Source organism: Giraffa tippelskirchi, chromosome 11 (genome assembly GCF_054371585.1).
Source record: "Giraffa tippelskirchi isolate mGirTip1 chromosome 11, T2T-mGirTip1v1.2.pri, whole genome shotgun sequence".
Classification (NCBI taxonomy): domain Eukaryota; kingdom Metazoa; phylum Chordata; class Mammalia; order Artiodactyla; family Giraffidae; genus Giraffa; species Giraffa tippelskirchi.
In genome coordinates this window covers 78,817,567-78,833,106 of record NC_137285.1, presented here as the reverse complement: position 1 = coordinate 78,833,106, position 15,540 = coordinate 78,817,567, and the positions used below count along the sequence as shown (strand labels likewise).

The 15,540-nt window shown below is 54.7% G+C and overlaps 2 protein-coding genes and 1 long non-coding RNA gene across 3 annotated transcripts in view; 2 read left to right on the top strand and 1 right to left on the bottom strand.

Moving 5' to 3' along the window:
• LOC145527777 (uncharacterized) overlaps window positions 1–15,540 on the bottom strand; it is a 170,297-nt gene that overhangs the window by 41,841 nt on the left and 112,916 nt on the right. The window contains exons 16-17 of the long non-coding RNA XR_014069858.1: window positions 13,656–13,767; window positions 6,025–6,136 (exon numbers count right to left, since the gene is read on the bottom strand). This is a non-coding gene — a long non-coding RNA (uncharacterized LOC145527777). The remainder of the gene's footprint in view (window positions 1–6,024; window positions 6,137–13,655; window positions 13,768–15,540) is intronic.
• On the top strand, window positions 1,976–6,130 carry LOC145527710 (uncharacterized). The gene is made up of 3 exons (XM_081545772.1): window positions 1,976–2,386; window positions 2,786–3,098; window positions 3,356–6,130. Exons 1-3 carry the CDS (start codon window positions 1,976–1,978, stop codon window positions 3,976–3,978), a joined length of 1,347 nt encoding a protein of 448 aa, XP_081401898.1. The 3' UTR covers window positions 3,979–6,130.
• On the top strand, window positions 9,842–13,411 carry LOC145527758 (uncharacterized). Its single transcript, XM_081545826.1, has 3 exons — window positions 9,842–10,017; window positions 10,417–10,729; window positions 10,987–13,411. The coding sequence occupies exons 1-3, from the start codon at window positions 9,883–9,885 to the stop codon at window positions 11,607–11,609; spliced, it is 1,071 nt and encodes a 356-aa protein (XP_081401952.1). The 5' UTR covers window positions 9,842–9,882; the 3' UTR covers window positions 11,610–13,411.

Sequence of the window (15,540 nt, the reverse complement as noted above, 5' to 3'; positions counted from 1 at the left end):
AGACATGGACAGGGAGGAAGGGGAAGAGAAGTCACTTGCATTTCTAATACTCACAGCAAAGTCTTCCAATGAGAAGGGAATTATCACCCCCACTGACAATGCCATTCACTGAAGTGATACCCACGAGTCCATCTACCCCAGAAGGGAAGGATGGACCTGTTCTCACAAAACGGCGAGAGATGGAAGGAGGAAGATCAAGCCCACACCAATCACTGGAAAGAGAAGCTGTGCTCAGGGCTTGAAAGAATTCCTATTGGGAAAATCATGTCACAGCCCCACATGGCAATCCACAGCTTCCATGCTATTCCTCCCAAAATGCCAATGCATTTTCGCACCGAACAAAGAATTGCAAAGGGGGTACGGAAACAGAAAGGAGCCTACATTGTCAATACAATCCGACGAAAAAGCCCCGATACGGACATCCAAGGTTGTGTGAAAGGAAATTAGACGACCAAACTAGGATCCTCAGGAGAGTATCGGAGAAGGCAATGGCGACCCACTCCAGTACTCTTGCCTGGAAAATGTCCTGGACGGAGGAGCCTGGTAGGCTGCAGGCCATGGGGTCATGCAGAGTCAGACACGACTGAAGTGACTTAGCCGCAGCAGCAGCAGCAGCAGGACAGTATGCTATTGGGAATACAACAACACACACAGATCCAGATCGATGGAATAAAGTTGAGGGTCCAGAAACAAACCCCAGCATCCATGGTCAACTCATCTCTGACACAGACGGGGAGAATATCCAAATGGGAACAGGAAAGCCTCTTCAATCAATGTCCATGGGAAAACCAGACAGCTACATCTGAAGAACGCTATTGGTTTTGATCTCATACCACCTCAATATCGGGGAAAAACCTCACCCTAAAGACTGATGTCATGAGATAGCTAGAAAGAAGCGTAGGTCAAAGGCTCCTTAACATCAGAGTCTCCTTGCCATTTGCTGGGCGGAGGTCGAAATGGGTCTCTTCAAGTAAGGGAAAGAGGTAAACGAAGTACACCACTGGGTTTCCATCCAATGGAACCTCTTCACAACAGAGAAGCTAAGCATTCACAAATGCAAAAGATAGGAAACGGAACATGAGAGACTCCTTGCAAGTGGTGTATCTGAGAAGGGGTTCATATGGAAAGAGACGAAGAATGCACAGCACTCAGATTCCAAGAAACACCACCACCACCCTTGACCCTTCCCCCATGACCAACTCTGACCTAAAGCCTTTCTCTCCCTCTAACCTATCCCTAAAACATAACCCTCATCTAATCATATACATGTGCATCCCTAGCATCCATCCATCCATCCACACACGAGAGAGAAAGAGGAAGACACAGACGGAATTGAGAAAGGAAAAGAGAGGGACACAGCCAGAGAGAGACACGGAACCAAAGAGAGGAAAGGAGTCGATGGTCCAGACTTTTCCTCAATCTGTCTCGAAGGTAGAAGCAATGACAGCGCCCTTCCACCCCAGAAGGGGGAAAAGGACGGAAGGTTTGGAGAGGAAAAGACAAGAACGCAGGGAGCCAGTAGAAGCTCAGCCACCCACAGAAGCCGAGCTGGGACACTTCAACAGAATCTCAATGGAAACAGAGGACCAGAAAGTTGGCTACTCTTTTCTATAAGAGAGGGAGACCTTCGAGTCTTCCTTTCGGTCCTCCAACTTGGATGCGGGGTCTCAAAACAGTCAGGAGGGGGAGTGCCTTTTCCTGGGTACCACGGCGCATCCAGGCCTCGTTCTGCCCCATTCTGTGCTGTGCCAGCCCTGGATGGAATCTTTCTTTCTGAAGTCTCAGTGCACGAGCTCCACGTGATATCGGCCCCAGGTGGAAAGGCATGGAGCTGCTCGTAGGCCGACAGGCCTAGGAAGCAGATGGGAGAATGACCCCCACTCTGCAGATGGAGAGACTGGGGAAACCCTGAGGGGCATATGGTTGTCAAGGGCCACACCACTTATGAGAAGAAGGAGCCTGGTCTGAGAGCAGCATGGTCCTCGGAGCTCAGGCCCTGGCTGAACCCAGGCCTCCCCAGGGCTGTGGGCTGGGCCGTGTGGGTGTCACTGTGCCTGCACATGGCCTAAGGGGGGTGATCGAGCAGTCAGAAACCCAGAGATTCCCTCGGGAAGTTTTGGGGAAGGGACCTCAGCACGAACCCCAGGAGATGATGTCACCTGCCGGCAACAGAACCCAACAGAACCCGCAATCCGGGTATCCAGGCCTCCAGAGCGGAGAGGAGCCCCCAGCCAGATCACTTGCTGCCAAGATGTTCTGCTGTTTGCCCCTGCCCAGAGGCCGGGGCCTCAGGAGAGCTCACAGGCAGTGTGCGTGGGCACCCTGTCGACGTTGGCTCAGGACACCCCCGAGAGGCCTCTGGCCCTTTGCCCGGAGAAACAGAAAGGTAACACGGGGAGCCCCAGGCCGGGCCAGGCCACCTCTCCCATGCCACCCGGAAACACCGGGTCCTTTGCCTGTGTGTGGGGATGCGGGTTTCTCGGGCTGTGTCCCCCTCAAGGAAGCCCAGGCGGATGTGGGGTCAGAAGCCTGTGGACAAGTTGTGTCCACACCCCAGGGGAGAGCAGGCTGGGCGGGATGGGGAGAGTGTGGGCAGCGCCGGCCCGCCAGGCTGACCTCACACCCTCAGATGGGTCTCTTTCCTCCCGGGTGGGGATCTGAGCAGACACACGTCTCTGACCCTTCTGGGAAGAGAAGTTCGAGCAGGCAGAAGCAGCGGCTCCACTGGCCAGGCCCAGCTCGGAAAACTCCCAGCATGGCTGGCTGACGGTCACTGTCGTTGCAGAGCTTCCCACGTGACGAGGCCGAGGACGGGGACACCCCATCCAGCTCCCAGAGGGAGGGGTCGGAGCACCACCCGCCCGCCCGTGAGGCCCAGTGCAGGCTCCAGGTCAGCGTGCCCACGGAGGCATCAGCCCCACCGGGGGAGACGCGGAGGTGGGGAAGGCCTGCTGCCGAGACACCGCCCAGGATACAGCCGGCGGCCCAGTCTGAGGCTGCCACGGAGCTCAGCACACCCGGCTCCGACCCAGAGTCCAGAGAACCCCGGCCTCTGAGGCACCAGGAGGACCTGGAGCCCAGCACGCCAGAGCACAGAGGTGAGGACGCTGGGGCTGGTGCACGGGAGTGTGTGGGGAGGGGTGCTGAGCTACACAGGGACGAGTCCCCGAAAGCTGCTGCTGGGCCTGCAGCAAGCGCTGGCCTCACACCCCCCGCCCCCCATCTTGCACACTTCAGTCCCAAAAGACATCTGACGCTGGGTATTCTTTGGGAACCTCTTGGAAGGTTTCTGTCCCGGGGTACGCACATGCCAAGGCTGGCCTGTGGGCAAACTTTGCTTCTCCCCCAACTCTAGCACTGGCCTCCAACTGGAACCAGGCTCCACTTCCCAGACCTGTCCCTAAAGAGGTGGTGGCTCCAGGTGCAGGACCCAGGGATCCACCGAGGGCAGATGGAGAAGCGAGACTTGCCCTCGCAGAGACACCAGGCCAGCTGGGTACTGGCCAGCACACCGGGCAGATCGGATCTCCGTGCCTGCAGGACCCCCAGCCCCAGGCACTGATGTCCCACCCCCTCAGCGAGAACCTCCACCTCCACGTGCACCTCTACCTGCTCGGGCTTTGGCAAGAGAACCCGAGGCAGAGGAGGAGTCACCGCCTCGGCAGGGAGAGCCTGCCCTGGCTCCCGCGCAACACCCAGATGCCCACGATCACTCACCCAGCCCTGCAGGGAGAAAGAGCCCCCGCTCTGGACAGAGACCCAGAGCCCTTGCCGGAAACACCACGTCCAGGGGAGCGGTCGGCTCTGCAGCCTCCATCCCTGTCTGCTCACCGTGGATGCCGGCAACTCGGTCTGCCCCCAGGGGACATGGAGTTCCTTTCCCCTGAACTGCTTTGCATTTGGTTTCTTTCCACCTTTCTGGTGATGTTTTATTTTTTGTATGGTTTCCTGTATTTTTGTTTTTTAAGTTGCGATTAGTAAACTTTTTCATCATTGTTGCAATCTGGGATCACTGTTGTGTAACTCTGGTGATACTGTGTTACCATCACCACTTTGTAGTTTCAGACCCGTTCGATCTTTATGCCCCACCCCCCAACAAAGCCTGGATTCAAGGCAAGCACGCCCTGTTCATCCCTCCCCCCGATCCTGAACACAATTTCATCTTTTCTTTCTGCATTCCTTCCTATATTCTTGGTGTCCCCAATCAATGACTCTCAGTGAAATGACTGAAGGAGTGTTTTTCGGACTCTCCACCTATTGTAAGACTCCATTGGAGAGTTCTCATTTTTATGTCATTTGAACTAGCCTTTGATAGCTGAAAGGACGGTGTACGTCCTTTCAAGATACCATGTGCCAAACGAAGCCCTTTTGGCAACTGCCATCATTATCTCCAGGCAGGCATTGCTGTTTGAAGGGTGACATCTCAGCCAGAAGGCAGAGGCTGAGCTCCTCTTGTTGCACCAGCTCCCAAAAGAAGCCAAGAAAGGGAGCTGGAACAACAAACCACCCCCATGCCCAGGAAAGCGTTCTTCATGACAGAAGGCTAGAAAATGACCCAACATCCTTGTGGCCCAGAACCACTCTAGAAAATCACTGTTCCATAAAAAAGAGAAACACATGGGAAGTTCCAAGGAGAGGCAATGCCCATGGCCAGTGTACTTGAGAGACGGCCTGACCGCTCCGGGGAAGACACGCACCGACGGAACCCCTTGGGAAACAGCAGTGATAGTCCTCACCGTCGTAAGGGTTTCCTCTGGGGACAACCTGCCCTGGGCACCACACGAGGGAGCAGACCGGCTTCTCTTCCTCTGCCCCCACACCATTCACTCATGAAGGCAGCTCAGGTGTTCTCATGCCCTGCCTGCCTGCCTGCCTGGCTCATCCGTGAGCTGTGACCACCTCCAGGGTAGGACTCCACCTTTTCCTCTCTGTGTACCGTGAATCTGCACACAGTGGGCTTTCAGAACCTTAGGAGACTTGAGCCATTCCCGCTCGAGCCAGAACCCTCCCCAGGAAGGAAAACAGCTGTGGAGTCATTTTGGCCCCAGCACTGGTTCCGAAAGCCTGGCGGCTCCTACAGCCTCTACGGTGTGAAGAGGGAGGTCCCTTTTGACAGAGCTTTCCGGCTCTCAGATCTAAGCTGTTGTTTCACTGTCAGCTGTGTCTTCCGTTGCAGCCAGGTGGGCCACGCTGCTCCAAAGGAGCTCACAATCTGAGTTTCAAGGGAGGACAGGGATGGCTACAACGTGCTGCAAACTGAGTGAGGGTCCCCACAATCCTCAGCAAAGGTCTGTGGTGTGCAAGTGGGGAGTAGAGGGCCCCCAAGTTCCAAAGGAAGGGAGGTAGTCGGGAGCTAAAGCCCTTGGCTGCTGTGGTAGCAGCTGCAGATGGCAGCTCGTCCACAGTGCACTTCGAATGAGGTCATATGAGCGGGACTCTGGAAATGGCTCCGAAATCAAGAGAAAGGGGTCAGGGTATGTGGGAATCCGGCGGGGGTGGGGGGTGGATGAAGGAAGGTGTCCCTCCTCTCTCCAGTGCAATTTGGTTTGGTGAGTCTCAAAGCTACCAGATGGCACTTCCCAAGTCAGGCCCCCGCAGGAATCAGGGTGGGCTGCCTGCCTCGGCCCCTGCCACAGGGACAAGCCACACCAGTGGCCTCCCTGAGCTCCAATGGCCGGATCTGGGGGGTCCTGTCTGGGTGCACACCTCCTTGCTGTGGCCAAGTTCCCCCCTTCTCTGAGCACCAGCTTCATCCTCTCGAATGAGGACATCGATTGCTACCTTGGCACGTTACTCTCTTCATCCTCTGAAGGCTCATTAGGCTTATCCTACAATTACTAGCTGGCCCGAAGAGATATCTCCTGAATCCAGATTAACCTGGAGTCTCCCAGGCTCATCTGGCATGTCTTCCCTGAAGTCTGCCAAAACCCACACCCTTGCATTTCCAGGGACTCCCCTTAGCCAGCTGGGCAGAAAACCCAGCATGCTTCAAACAAGCTGACAGAAAAGTGGGAGAGGACTCACGGGCAGACGGCTTCCCTCAGGTCTCGGGTGGAGCTCTGGGACCACAGCAGCAACGGGCCATCCCAGGCCCTGGGCTCAGCAGCGCCCTCATTCTCAGGCCGGCGGCTCTGCCCTGAGGGGAGCAGGAACGTCACCAACTGCCGCAGGCGGACCTCAAGCCCCTCCCACTGCTGGAGCCTGACCTGCCCCGGCCCCACCCCTTCCCCTACCCCAGCAGGACGAGAGCTCGTCTTCCCCTGGCTTCCAACGGGAGGCCCGGCCCTGGGCCCCGATTGGGCACTGCCCCAGCCCGGAGCCAATCACAGTGGCCAGGGAGGTGGAACGCACCGATTGGCCAGGGCCAGGTCATGTGACCATACTCCCCAGGAAACTCAAATATTACCAAGGTTCCCTAAGAAACCAATGAACAAAATTATCCAGTAAAGGCAAACCGTACTTTTTAATGAGGCCAATGTCACAGAAAAAAAAAATGCTCCACAGTAAACTGCTCAAGGAAGCTACTAAATAAACTTTCAGAAAAGTGTAGTAGGTTTTTTTTTTTTAAATAGGGTGACGGAGAGATATACCTTTCCCATCTATGTGAATTTAGGTTTAAACTAGATTTCCCTTGGCTATTATATAAGACAAAAAAACCCACATCACCCTCTTTCACTCCCCCCCACCCCCAAAAAGTGTTTTAATCTATTGAATTTTTGTGTCCTCAGTTGTGTCTGATTCACGGCAACTCACGAACTCTACACAGCCAGGCTCTTCCGTCCATGGAATTCAGGGCAATTTTTTCTGTCCCAGTAAATGCCCACCCTGGGTGATCCAAAGGCAAGGGCTCAGAGGCTCCTGAGAGACTAACTAACTCCTTTCAGCTGAGCACAGAGCTGGCTCCTCACTGGGATGCCTGTGGCCTGGGGCTCCCAGAGGGGAGAGCAGCACTCGCCCCACCGTGTGGTCACTGCTGGAAGTGCAGGCTGCTCCTCACTCCCCCTTGACAGTGTCCCTGAGGGCAGAACAGTGTGAATCGAATCAAGGTGGAAATGCAAACTCCAATGCAACCAACCTTCCCACAAGGTCTCCAAAACCACTCAGGAACAGGGAATTGGAAACTGCAGGGGATGACATGAATGGAGATGGAGACTTGACACCTTACACCGAGTTCACTTCCAGTTATCCCTAGACAAACTTTCCATGAAAACTTGTCACAAATCTAGAAGAACAATGAGCAGAAACCGGACACGTGCTTTGAGTCTTCACACACAAAACTAAAAGGCAGTCCACAAAAAAAACGCCAGAGAATACAGTGGACTTTGCAAAATCAAAGATATCTACTGTGGGAAAGACCTCATGACAAAAGCAAAAGACAGGTCATACATCGCGAGACGAATGAGTGGAAACACAAAGCTTATCAAGGATGTGTCTCCAAACAGACAAAGAACGCCAACACAACAAGCCTGTGAAAACTAGGGAAAGGTCTGAAGGGACACCAGACGGAGGAAGACACACACAGAGTATCCCGGATGATGTCCAGCACTGAGGGCCTGAAGAAACAACAGTCTAGTTGCACCCCCTCAGGCCTGTGTGACCGTGGATGAGGCCTCTGTTTCCCGGTGGCTCTGAGACATGGACAGGGAGGAAGGGGAAGAGAAGTCACTTGCATTTCTAATACTCACAGCAAAGTCTTCCAATGAGAAGGGAATTATCACCCCCACTGCCAATGCCATTCACTGAAGTGATACCCACGAGTCCATCTACCCCAGAAGGGAAGGATGGACCTGTTCTCACAAAACGGCGAGAGATGGAAGGAGGAAGATCAAGCCCACACCAATCACTGGAAAGAGAAGCTGTGCTCAGGGCTTGAAAGAATTCCTATTGGGAAAATCATGTCACAGCCCCACATGGCAATCCACAGCTTCCATGCTATTCCTCCCAAAATGCCAATGCATTTTCGCACCGAACAAAGAATTGCAAAGAGGGTACGGAAACAGAAAGGAGCCTACATTGTCAATACAATCCGACGAAAAAGCCCCGATACGGACATCCAAGGTTGTGTGAAAGGAAATTAGACGACCAAACTAGGATCCTCAGGAGAGTATCGGAGAAGGCAATGGCGACCCACTCCAGTACTCTTGCCTGGAAAATGTCCTGGACGGAGGAGCCTGGTAGGCTGCAGGCCATGGGGTCATGCAGAGTCAGACACGACTGAAGTGACTTAGCCGCAGCAGCAGCAGCAGCAGGACAGTATGCTATTGGGAATACAACAACACACACAGATCCAGATCGATGGAATAAAGTTGAGGGTCCAGAAACAAACCCCAGCATCCATGGTCAACTCATCTCTGACACAGACGGGGAGAATATCCAAATGGGAACAGGAAAGCCTCTTCAATCAATGTCCATGGGAAAACCAGACAGCTACATCTGAAGAACGCTATTGGTTTTGATCTCATACCACCTCAATATCGGGGAAAAACCTCACCCTAAAGACTGATGTCATGAGATAGCTAGAAAGAAGCGTAGGTCAAAGGCTCCTTAACATCAGAGTCTCCTTGCCATTTGCTGGGCGGAGGTCGAAATGGGTCTCTTCAAGTAAGGGAAAGAGGTAAACGAAGTACACCACTGGGTTTCCATCCAATGGAACCTCTTCACAACAGAGAAGCTAAGCATTCACAAATGCAAAAGATAGGAAACGGAACACGAGAGACTCCTTGCAAGTGGTGTATCTGAGAAGGGGTTCATATGGAAAGAGACGAAGAATGCACAGCACTCAGATTCCAAGAAACACCACCACCACCCTTGACCCTTCCCCCATGACCAACTCTGACCTAAAGCCTTTCTCTCCCTCTAACCTATCCCTAAAACATAACCCTCATCTAATCATATACATGTGCATCCCTAGCATCCATCCATCCATCCACACACGAGAGAGAAAGAGGAAGACACAGACGGAATTGAGAAAGGAAAAGAGAGGGACACAGCCAGAGAGAGACACGGAACCAAAGAGAGGAAAGGAGTCGATGGTCCAGACTTTTCCTCAATCTGTCTCGAAGGTAGAAGCAATGACAGCGCCCTTCCACCCCAGAAGGGGGAAAAGGACGGAAGGTTTGGAGAGGAAACGACAAGAACGCAGGGAGCCAGTAGAAGCTCAGCCACCCGCAGAAGCCGAGCTGGGACACTTCAACAGAATCTCAATGGAAACAGAGGACCAGAAAGTTGGCTACTCTTTTCTATAAGAGAGGGAGACCTTCGAGTCTTCCTTTTGGTCCTCCAACTTGGATGCGGGGTCTCAAAACAGTCAGGAGGGGGAGTGCCTTTTCCTGGGTAACACGGCGCATCCAGGCCTCGTTCTGCCCCATTCTGTGCTGTGTCAGCCCTGGATGGAATCTTTCTTTCTGAAGTCTCAGCGCACGAGCTCCACGTGATATCAGCCCCAGGTGGAAAGGCATGGAGCTGCTCGTAGGCCGACAGGCCTAGGAAGCAGATGGGAGAATGACCCCCACTCTGCAGATGGAGAGACTGGGGAAACCCTGAGGGGCATATGGTTGTCAAGGGCCACACCACTTATGAGAAGAAGGAGCCTGGTCTGAGAGCAGCATGGTCCTCGGAGCTCAGGCCCTGGCTGAACCCTGGCCTCCCCAGGGCTGTGGGCTGGGCCGTGTGGGTGTCACTGTGCCTGCACATGGCCTAAGGGGGGTGATCGAGCAGTCAGAAACCCAGAGATTCCCTTGGGAAGTTTTGGGGAAGGGACCTCAGCACGAACCCCAGGAGATGATGTCACCTGCCGGCAACAGAACCCAACAGAACCCGCAATCCGGGTATCCAGGCCTCCAGAGCGGAGAGGAGCCCCCAGCCTGATCACTTGCTGCCAAGATGTTCTGCTGTTTGCCCCTGCCCAGAGGCCGGGGCCTCAGGGGAGCTCACAGGCAGTGTGCGTGGGCACCCTGTCGACGTTGGCTCAGGACACCCCCGAGAGGCCTCTGGCCCTTTGCCCGGAGAAGCAGAAAGGTAACACGGGGAGCCCCAGGCCGGGCCAGGCCACCTCTCCCATGCCACCCGGAAACACCGGGTCCTTTGCCTGTGTGTGGGGATGCGGGTTTCTCGGGCTGTGTCCCCCTCAAGGAAGCCCAGGCGGATGTGGGGTCAGAAGCCTGTGGACAAGTTGTGTCCACACCCCAGGGGAGAGCAGGCTGGGCGGGATGGGGAGAGTGTGGGCAGCGCCGGCCCGCCAGGCTGACCTCACACCCTCAGATGGGTCTCTTTCCTCCCGGGTGGGGATCTGAGCAGACACACGTCTCTGACCCTTCTGGGAAGAGAAGTTCGAGCAGGCAGAAGCAGCGGCTCCACTGGCCAGGCCCAGCTCGGAAAACTCCCAGCATGGCTGGCTGACGGTCACTGTCGTTGCAGAGCTTCCCACGTGACGAGGCCGAGGACGGGGACATCCCATCCAGCTCCCAGAGGGAGGGGTCGGAGCACCACCTGCCCGCCCGTGAGGCCCAGTGCAGGCTCCAGGTCAGCGTGCCCACGGAGGCATCAGCCCCACCGGGGGAGACGCGGAGGTGGGGAAGGCCTGCTGCCGAGACACCGCCCAGGATACAGCCGGCGGCCCAGTCTGAGGCTGCCACGGAGCTCAGCACACCCAGCTCCGACCCAGAGTCCAGAGAACCCCGGCCTCTGAGGCACCAGGAGGACCTGGAGCCCAGCACGCCAGAGCACAGAGGTGAGGACGCTGGGGCTGGTGCACGGGAGTGTGTGGGGAGGGGTGCTGAGCTACACAGGGACGAGTCCCCGAAAGCTGCTGCTGGGCCTGCAGCAAGCGCTGGCCTCACACCCCCCGCCCCCCATCTTGCACACTTCAGTCCCAAAAGACATCTGACGCTGGGTATTCTTTGGGAACCTCTTGGAAGGTTTCTGTCCCGGGGTACGCACATGCCAAGGCTGGCCTGTGGGCAAACTTTGCTTCTCCCCCAACTCTAGCACTGGCCTCCAACTGGAACCAGGCTCCACTTCCCAGACCTGTCCCTAAAGAGGTGGTGGCTCCAGGTGCAGGACCCAGGGATCCACCGAGGGCAGATGGAGAACCGAGACTTGCCCTCGCAGAGACACCAGGCCAGCTGGGTACTGGCCAGCACACCGGGCAGATCGGATCTCCGTGCCTGCAGGACCCCCAGCCCCAGGCACTGATGTCCCACCCCCTCAGCGAGAACCTCCACCTCCACGTGCACCTCTACCTGCTCGGGCTTTGGCAAGAGAACCCGAGGCAGAGGAGGAGTCACCGCCTCGGCAGGGAGAGCCTGCCCTGGCTCCCGCGCAACACCCAGATGCCCACGATCACTCACCCAGCCCTGCAGGGAGAAAGAGCCCCCGCTCTGGACAGAGACCCAGAGCCCTTGCCGGAAACACCACGTCCAGGGGAGCGGTCGGCTCTGCAGCCTCCATCCCTGTCTGCTCACCGTGGATGCCGGCAACTCGGTCTGCCCCCAGGGGACATGGAGTTCCTTTCCCCTGAACTGCTTTGCATTTGGTTTCTTTCCACCTTTCTGGTGATGTTTTATTTTTTGTATGGTTTCCTGTATTTTTGTTTTTTAAGTTGGGATTAGTAAACTTTTTCATCATTGTTGCAATCTGGGATCACTGTTGTGTAACTCTGGTGATACTGTGTTACCATCACCACTTTGTAGTTTCAGACCCGTTCGATCTTTATGCCCCACCCCCCAACAAAGCCTGGATTCAAGGCAAGCACGCCCTGTTCATCCCTCCCCCCGATCCTGAACACAATTTCATCTTTTCTTTCTGCATTCCTTCCTATATTCTTGGTGTCCCCAAACAATGACTCTCAGTGAAATGACTGAAGGAGTGTTTTTCGGACTCTCCACCTATTGTAAGACTCCATTGGAGAGTTCTCATTTTTATGTCATTTGAACTAGCCTTTGATAGCTGAAAGGACGGTGTACGTCCTTTCAAGATACCATGTGCCAAACGAAGCCCTTTTGGCAACTGCCATCATTATCTCCAGGCAGGCATTGCTGTTTGAAGGGTGACATCTCAGCCAGAAGGCAGAGGCTGAGCTCCTCTTGTTGCACCAGCTCCCAAAAGAAGCCAAGAAAGGGAGCTGGAACAACAAACCACCCCCATGCCCAGGAAAGCGTTCTTCATGACAGAAGGCTAGAAAATGACCCAACATCCTTGTGGCCCAGAACCACTCTAGAAAATCACTGTTCCATAAAAAAGAGAAACACATGGGAAGTTCCAAGGAGAGGCAATGCCCATGGCCAGTGTACTTGAGAGACGGCCTGACCGCTCCGGGGAAGACACGCACCGACGGAACCCCTTGGGAAACAGCAGTGATAGTCCTCACCGTCGTAAGGGTTTCCTCTGGGGACAACCTGCCCTGGGCACCACACGAGGGAGCAGACCGGCTTCTCTTCCTCTGCCCCCACACCATTCACTCATGAAGGCAGCTCAGGTGTTCTCATGCCCTGCCTGCCTGCCTGCCTGGCTCATCCGTGAGCTGTGACCACCTCCAGGGTAGGACTCCACCTTTTCCTCTCTGTGTACCGTGAATCTGCACACAGTGGGCTTTCAGAACCTTAGGAGACTTGAGCCATTCCCGCTCGAGCCAGAACCCTCCCCAGGAAGGAAAACAGCTGTGGAGTCATTTTGGCCCCAGCACTGGTTCCGAAAGCCTGGCGGCTCCTACAGCCTCTACGGTGTGAAGAGGGAGGTCCCTTTTGACAGAGCTTTCCGGCTCTCAGATCTAAGCTGTTGTTTCACTGTCAGCTGTGTCTTCCGTTGCAGCCAGGTGGGCCACGCTGCTCCAAAGGAGCTCACAAGCTGAGTTTCAAGGGAGGACAGGGATGGCTACAACGTGCTGCAAACTGAGTGAGGGTCCCCACAATCCTCAGCAAAGGTCTGTGGTGTGCAAGTGGGGAGTAGAGGGCCCCCAAGTTCCAAAGGAAGGGAGGTAGTCGGGAGCTAAAGCCCTTGGCTGCTGTGGTAGCAGCTGCAGATGGCAGCTCGTCCACAGTGCACTTCGAATGAGGTCATATGAGCGGGACTCTGGAAATGGCTCCGAAATCAAGAGAAAGGGGTCAGGGTATGTGGGAATCCGGCGGGGGTGGGGGGTGGATGAAGGAAGGTGTCCCTCCTCTCTCCAGTGCAATTTGGTTTGGTGAGTCTCAAAACTACCAGATGGCACTTCCCAAGTCAGGCCCCCGCAGGAATCAGGGTGGGCTGCCTGCCTCGGCCCCTGCCACAGGGACAAGCCACACCAGTGGCCTCCCTGAGCTCCAATGGCCGGATCTGGGGGGTCCTGTCTGGGTGCACACCTCCTTGCTGTGGCCAAGTTCCCCCCTTCTCTGAGCACCAGCTTCATCCTCTCGAATGAGGACATCGATTGCTACCTTGGCACGTTACTCTCTTCATCCTCTGAAGGCTCATTAGGCTTATCCTACAATTACTAGCTGGCCCGAAGAGATATCTCCTGAATCCAGATTAACCTGGAGTCTCCCAGGCTCATCTGGCATGTCTTCCCTGAAGTCTGCCAAAACCCACACCCTTGCATTTCCAGGGACTCCCCTTAGCCAGCTGGGCAGAAAACCCAGCATGCTTCAGACAAGCTGACAGAAAAGTGGGAGAGGACTCACGGGCAGACGGCTTCCCTCAGGTCTCGGGTGGAGCTCTGGGACCACAGCAGCAACGGGCCATCCCAGGCCCTGGGCTCAGCAGCGCCCTCATTCTCAGGCCGGCGGCTCTGCCCTGAGGGGAGCAGGAACGTCACCAACTGCCGCAGGCGGACCTCAAGCCCCTCCCACTGCTGGAGCCTGACCTGCCCCGGCCCCACCCCTTCCCCTACCCCAGCAGGACGAGAGCTCGTCTTCCCCTGGTTTCCAACGGGAGGCCCGGCCCTGGGCCCCGATTGGGCACTGCCCCAGCCCGGAGCCAATCACAGTGGCCAGGGAGGTGGAACGCACCGATTGGCCAGGGCCAGGTCATGTGACCATACTCCCCAGGAAACTCAAATATTACCAAGGTTCCCTAAGAAACCAATGAACAAAATTATCCAGTAAAGGCAAACCATACTTTTTAATGAGGCCAATGTCACAGAAAAAAAAAAAAAATGCTCCACAGTAAACTGCTCAAGGAAGCTACTAAATAAACTTTCAGAAAAGTTTAGTAGGTTTTTTTTTTTTAAATAGGGTGACGGAGAGATATACCTTTCCCATCTATGTGAATTTAGGTTTAAACTAGATTTCCCTTGGCTGTTATATAAGACAAAAAAACCCACATCACCCTCTTTCACTCCCCCCCACCCCCAAAAAGTGTTTTAATCTATTGAATTTTTGTGTCCTCAGTTGTGTCTGATTCACGGCAACTCACGAACTCTACACAGCCAGGCTCTTCCGTCCATGGAATTCAGGGCAATTTTTTCTGTCCCAGTAAATGCCCACCCTGGGTGATCCAAAGGCAAGGGCTCAGAGGCTCCTGAGAGACTAACTAACTCCTTTCAGCTGAGCACAGAGCTGGCTCCTCACTGGGATGCCTGTGGCCTGGGGCTCCCAGAGGGGAGAGCAGCACTCGCCCCACCGTGTGGTCACTGCTGGAAGTGCAGGCTGCTCCTCACTCCCCCTTGACAGTGTCCCTGAGGGCAGAACAGTGTGAATCGAATCAAGGTGGAAATGCAAACTCCAATGCAACCAACCTTCCCACAAGGTCTCCAAAACCACTCAGGAACAGGGAATTGGAAACTGCAGGGGATGACATGAATGGAGATGGAGACTTGACACCTTACACCGAGTTCACTTCCAGTTATCCCTAGACAAACTTTCCATGAAAACTTGTCACAAATCTAGAAGAACAATGAGCAGAAACCGGACACGTGCTTTGAGTCTTCACACACAAAACTAAAAGGCAGTCCACAAAAAAAACCCAGAGAATACAGTGGACTTTGCAAAATCAAAGATATCTACTGTGGGAAAGACCTCATGACAAAAGCAAAAGACAGGTCATACATCGCGAGACGAATGAGTGGAAACACAAAGCTTATCAAGGATGTGTCTCCAAACAGACAAAGAACGCCAACAAGCCTGTGAAAATTAGGGAAAGGTCTGAAGGGACACCAGACGGAGGAAGACACACACAGAGTATCCCGGATGATGTCCAGCACTGAGGGCCTGAAGAAACAACAGTCTAGTTGCACCCCCTCAGGCCTGTGTGACCGTGGATGAGGCCTCTGTTTCCCGGTGGCTCTGAGACATGGACAGGGAGGAAGGGGAAGAGAAGTCACTTGCATTTCTAATACTCACAGCAAAGTCTTCCAATGAGAAGGGAATTATCACCCCCACTGCCAATGCCATTCACTGAAGTGATACCCACGAGTCCATCTACCCCAGAAGGGAAGGATGGACCTGTTCTCACAAAACGGCGAGAGATGGAAGGAGGAAGATCAAGCCCACACCAATCACTGGAAAGAGAAGCTGTGCTCAGGGCTTGAAAGAATTCCTATTGGGAAAATCATGTCACAGCCCCACA